The sequence below is a fragment of the Rhagoletis zephyria genome, unplaced genomic scaffold (genome assembly GCF_001687245.7).
Source record: "Rhagoletis zephyria isolate East Lansing unplaced genomic scaffold, Rhagoletis_zephyria_1.1 Rzeph_scaffold_25428, whole genome shotgun sequence".
NCBI classification, from domain to species: Eukaryota; Metazoa; Arthropoda; class Insecta; order Diptera; family Tephritidae; genus Rhagoletis; species Rhagoletis zephyria.
The window spans coordinates 1-5,884 of record NW_016182486.1 but is presented as its reverse complement, the minus strand read 5'-3'; the positions used below and the strand labels follow the sequence as shown (position 1 = coordinate 5,884).

The 5,884-nt window shown below is 38.2% G+C and overlaps 1 protein-coding gene across 1 annotated transcript; it reads left to right on the top strand.

The window, feature by feature from the left end:
* Positions 1 to 2,603: 2,603 nt before the first annotated feature.
* LOC108382147 (SRY-box transcription factor 100B) lies at positions 2,604 to 4,634 on the top strand (the record flags this gene model as incomplete). Its single annotated transcript, XM_017638544.1, has 3 exons — positions 2,604 to 3,458; positions 3,527 to 4,128; positions 4,309 to 4,634. Coding segments are annotated over 3 exons (1,783 nt in total), but the record flags the coding sequence as incomplete, so codon positions are not given.
* Between the last annotated feature and the right edge of the window lie 1,250 nt (positions 4,635 to 5,884).

Genomic DNA, 5,884 nt, shown 5'->3' with positions numbered 1-5,884 from the left:
TTTGCTAAGGATTACTTTTAAAGGCTGCTTTTATTGCAGAATTTAACTAGTTTTATGCTGTGGAAGTTATTTTTAAAATCCTATAGGCTTACAGAGAGTAATCAGTAGACTTTTGTGCAGTGCTGGATGTAAAAAGAAAATGAATTAGGGTTCCTATATTAAGGTAACGATATGTAACTCAGTTAATGCCGTTATAAGATAAGAACAGATTCGATTTTGACCTGTAATTATTTTCAGGCCTTCTTTGGTCCACGTATACATATATCATAAAGTAACATTGCGCTCTACCGTTTTCGGTTCCGCGTGACACAGTCTGCTACTAGATTTGAAAAGTGGTTCATTACACTGCAGCGGACAGTAAGGAGTCATGTAAAAATTCTTACTTCGTTCCTACCAGGGTGAAAGACTGCTTTGGTTCTCATTATTGATATTTCCATACCGAAGGACTTAGCTAGTCAATTACCTTGCGTAGTGTAGCGCTTTCTCCTTCATTCAGATATAGTAATTCCGCCTTAAGATTCTCGTAAACGATGAGAATAATTCTTGTGAGAATTGGCATTCACTCTCGTCCTCACCGCCAAAATAGCAACGAGAATGAGGACTCACTCTCATCAAAGAATTTTCATAAGTTCTCATGACTGGAATTCTCTCCCCAGTGTAACAAGTGTGTGTGTGAGAGTTGTCGTGCATTGCTATTTCATTAGGGGTATTCGAAACAAATACAAATAAGCCAAAGAAGACGTTCATGGTTTACCATAGCGGTGTGAATAAGCCTATTATTTTTCTATTGTTATATCTCTTATTTGCTTAAATTTAGCACAGTGGGATGATGTTCAGGTTATTGTGCAAATAGTATTGGATTAGCGTTTTTGTTTTTAGTTTATTATAAAAATTTACTATACCTGCCATAACCAAAACCAAATAAACGAAGTTTGAGACTTTATAAAAAAATTTTATAGAAATCAAAAAAATTTCAAACTATTTAATCTGAGTTTGTTTTTGAAAGTTTTGGGTATGTAGTTTCATAGACCGCGACATTTCATCATAATAAAATACACGTTTTAAGTGCTTCAAGAGCTCAGCTGCTAAAAATTTGCGTTGACTTGTAATATTTTGCAGTCGATTGTTTTACGTTCATTTTAAGAGATTCTTTTAAGTGTTAACTTAGAGTAAATTTGCGCCATTCGTTATTGTAATTTGCGTATTTAAAAAATTTACAGTTATATGACATCTGATTTAAATACTATTTATATATCGCTTTATTACTCCAATAGCAATAACTGTACTGAGTTTGGTAGAAATACCGGAAGTAGGCGTGGTTATTGCCGATTATTGATTTTCAAAATTTTCAACGGGACTCTCTGTGAGAGATTGGTACTGCGGGTACTTATGGCGTTTTATTTTGTCAAGAAAATTTCACCTTTTATATGGCAGCATTATCAGAGTAAACAACATTTTAAAGGAAGAGCACGCAATATGCATGTGAAGATGCTGTGAGAAGAACACGTAAACTTGACAGCCCTGACACAGAGCAGAGAAAGCAGAGACGTTCAGCATTTTATCACAAGTGGGCGGAAATTTTGGATTTTTTTTTGTCGAGATGCTGCGCATTTTCTTCCATATACAAATATGTAGATTCTGTTCATGCGTTATATGGAAGAAAATGCGCAACACCGCCAACAAAGACAAACTGCCAAAAATTAACGGTATTTTTTAGCAACTTTAAACTTCTACTTTATTATACTAAAATTGAATGGGCTACACTGCAAACAAGTTCTTAGAATTCTGAATAAAAGCTGTGAAATTTTTATGTAAATTTGACGTTTTTTTAATTGATTCAAAAATATAAACGTTGGGTTTTATGGATTTAACCATATTTTTATTAAAAATTAATAAAATTTAAATAAAACAAAATATGGGAAAAATTGACTGTACGATTTCCAAAATAGGGACCACACACCGGATTTCGTCTTCGGCTGAGCAAACATTTTTGTGATTGATTTCAGAAAAAACCAAGTGTATTTCAGAAAAGGTCAAATTAATTTCAGAAAAACTCAAATGTGTTTCAGAAAACTTCAAATGTATTTCAGGAAAGGACAAATGTATTTCAGGAAAGCTCGAATGAATTTCAGAAAAGTATTTTTAGAATACAGTTTTGCTTTTCTAAAACTCATTCGTGTTTTTCAGAAATACTTTTGCCCTTTTCTGAAATAAATTTTTGTTTTTCTGAAAATCATTTGAGCTTTACTGAAATACAATTTTGTATTTCTGAATTTCATTTGGCTTTTTCTGAAATACATTTGTGCTTTTCTGAAATACATTAGAGCTTTTCTGAAATACATTTGTGTTTTTCTGAAATTCATTTTGCCTTTTCCGAAATACATTTGTGTTTTCCTGAAATACTGTTGGAAAAGGTGTAGATAAAACAATGAAAACGCAATTCAATTAATGTTTTGAAAATTTGTTATACACTAAATATGTACATAAATATATCTAGATACCTATGTACTACACCTACATATGCACATATGTATATCCCATTTGGTAGACCAAAACAGTTTTAATTCTTTTTTTCGTCTTATCTTTCTTTTTTTTGCAAACAGAAATTTGAAGGAATCTGACAAAAAACCTTTTATGGAATTTGCCGAAAAGTTGCGACTCACACACAAGCAGGAACATCCGGACTACAAATATCAGCCACGGCGCAAAAAAGCGCGCACTCTCACAGCCAGCGGCGTACAGTGCGATGATGCGCTTAATGCTGTGACAACCACACTTACGCCCGGCAAACTGACGGACGCAGCAACAGCACCGCTACAATTGACAGCAGACTGTGCTTCAGGCACATTTCTGCCCAAGAGTTCCAGTGGAACGGGTGGTCGGAAAGCAATGGGCAGTAGTGGCACCACAACCACAAGCCGCCTTAATGGACGTATCACAAAGCAAACGTCACAACAGGGAAATATCAGCAGAATCGAAGAATTGGGTGCCTATAACACTGACCCAAATTTTCACAGTAATATCAGTGAAATCACGTGTGCTGCCGACATGCTGAATAGCGAAGCATTTATCAACTCATTGAATAACGCATGCGCTGCTTCCTTGCACAACGCTGCCAATGGTGGCCTGATGACTGAGTTGGCGGGACTTGATTTTGGGCAGCAACAACTAGCACAGCAGCAACGTTATGATTACGCGCGTCCAATGGATTCACCCTGCTCAACGGCCAGCTCGCTACAGTCGACCGGTGCAAGCACCTCGGCTGACGGACAACCTCTCACACCGCCTGCCACACCTTACACACTAAGCAGTAGCAGTTTATTGAGCGCCAATCTGAGCGGCAAACGTACTCCTACACACGGGCAAACACAGTCTCAGAAACTTTTGCAACCCTCGAGTGAGTCAGTTGCGGGGCGTGCCGATTTGGCTGCCAGTTATGGTGTGCTAGTGGATGGGGCGCGCGAATACATACTTTGGATGAGAGCTCATACAGTGCAGGCCTTTTGGATTTCCCGCGTTCCGCCAGCGAAATTCTGGCTGCCAATGAGTTGGCTTCGCCACACTATCAAAGCGCGGCTGCTAGTTCTATGCATCCCGGGCGCGTTTATGGTGTAGATGCCACTGAGAGCGATAGCTTTGGCACTTATTTAGCAGGCCAATATCTCGGCTACAATTGTGGCTCCAACAGCACTGATGATTGCAACTCGCCACATTCCATTGGAGTGCTAAATTATCTGGAATCCTGCGCGGCGACATCGGCATCTGCTGCGATCAACAATAACAGCAGCAGCAGCGGCAACAAAACACCCCTACCATATGCAATGGGAAAATTCGCAACGGCACATAGCTACATGGCGCCAAATTCAATGAGCAACAGCGATATTGACCCAAAGGAAATTGACCAATATCTCATGGAACAAGTGATGCCAATAACACAGACGTCAGGCCCACAATTGCCACTCCACACGGTATCTGCCGCGACAACAGCTCCCCCATCGATCACTTTAATTGCATCCGCAACAAACGTCCGTTGTACAACAATAACAAAAGCGCCGCCAGCCCCAACAACAATGCCAGGCAGCAGCTCATGCATAACATCTATAGATGGCAGCGGCAATGGCAGCAAAAGCAATAATTCAACGAAATCCTCTGCCTCATTTCAGCTGCTCTACAAATCACATTTGCAGCAGCAACAACAACAACAACAACAACAACAACAACAACAACGTGATGTTTTAGAACTGCAACCGCTGAGTACGACAACACCCTCATCAACAAAAACAACGACCACAAAGTTATCTTCCTCAGTAATAACGAACGGTGGAAGTGCGAGCAAATGTGGTTCCGTCAATAGCAGCAACAACAGTAATAACAACAACAGTAATAGTGAAAGCCATTCCGCCAACGCCGGTAATTGCTTTTATGCGAGTGGCATTGATATGGACACGACAGCGTTGGCCGTACCCCATGGCTTTCACCAGCACTATGGCCAGCATCATCACCTCGCAAATCATCATCAGCAGCAGCAGCAGCAGCAGCAACAACATGCTTCACCGCTGCATCAGGCACAACACGACCAAAATCAGGCACATCAACAACAACAATACGCCTGGGGTAGTTATGTCAGTCCATAATCGGCTTTATTTCGTGCACGACCAACTGATCCGCTTTCAATAGCTACTTATTTACCTCATCGTCCGTTGCGTCCACGAGAATTCCTTTTATGCTTAGCAAGTAGCAGAGCTTTACACAAACACACACCTCCAAGCCGGTTGCTGGGCCGGGCCAAGATTTGAGGATTCGGTTCGCCAACTTGGTGTTTCAGAAATTTGACATTGCCAATCGCCTGTTATCGTTCGTTTTAGGATTTGGCCGACGTAATCGTATTTCAACTCGCCTGATTGGTTACCAGCCCAATTTAACGACGGGATTTTCATACAAGGCAGCGGTAAAATTCAATACGCGCATCGTTGATTCTCAATTACGAATGAACTGCTATCACTGACGCCTGAAATTAGAAAGTTCGCTGGAAATGTAATCATTTTTAAAGCTTGCTGATGAGTTTTTTATACTACTTAATTTCCTATGTTTATTTAGATTCATTCAAATGAGCTAAATTATATTTAAGCTTAGGTATAGTAAGCCAATTAATTAAACATATAGGCGTTTATAAATTTAAATTAAATATTCTGCGAAATTATCATAGTGGAAAAAATACCCGACCAGCGTATGACTGGGTAAAATATTTTTTAAGAAGATGTTTTCTACAAGTTTCTGAAGACAATTCGAATAAATATATGAATGTAAATTGTACAAATTTTAAGCAAACACTATAAATTGTTGAACAGTTCTTGGAATTCTACTGCAAATAATAAAAAACAGAAAATGAAACCATTTTTTTAAGAAATATCTTTTAAGGGTTTTCGTCATCATCAATGCAAAATACCCTGTTGGAAAATGACTCTTGGAAATATGTAAGTTTTTTAAATTTATTTAGCATGCTTTTTCTAAAATTCATAACCAAATCTTAAAAGAAGCTAGATTTATTCACATTTGTAGAACAGCCATGTAAGCCTATACTATACATACATATCGCACGTTTAATAATATAGAGATGTAACTCAAAATTTACGGTTTTGGAGATTTCATCATACAATTAATAAGCTTGATAAGTATAATATTTTCAACCTAACAGATGGCTAAATTTCCCAAACATCGCAAATATATAGGTCTTCTCAACTGTCTTTTTGTATACCAACTGTATGAATTGATCAAACTTTGATTGCGTTTCCCACTAAATTTAATTTTTTTAAATACTTCTGTATATTATTAAATGTGCGACATGTACATTCATTATTATTTTTATTGGTTGTGAGGAAAGGGT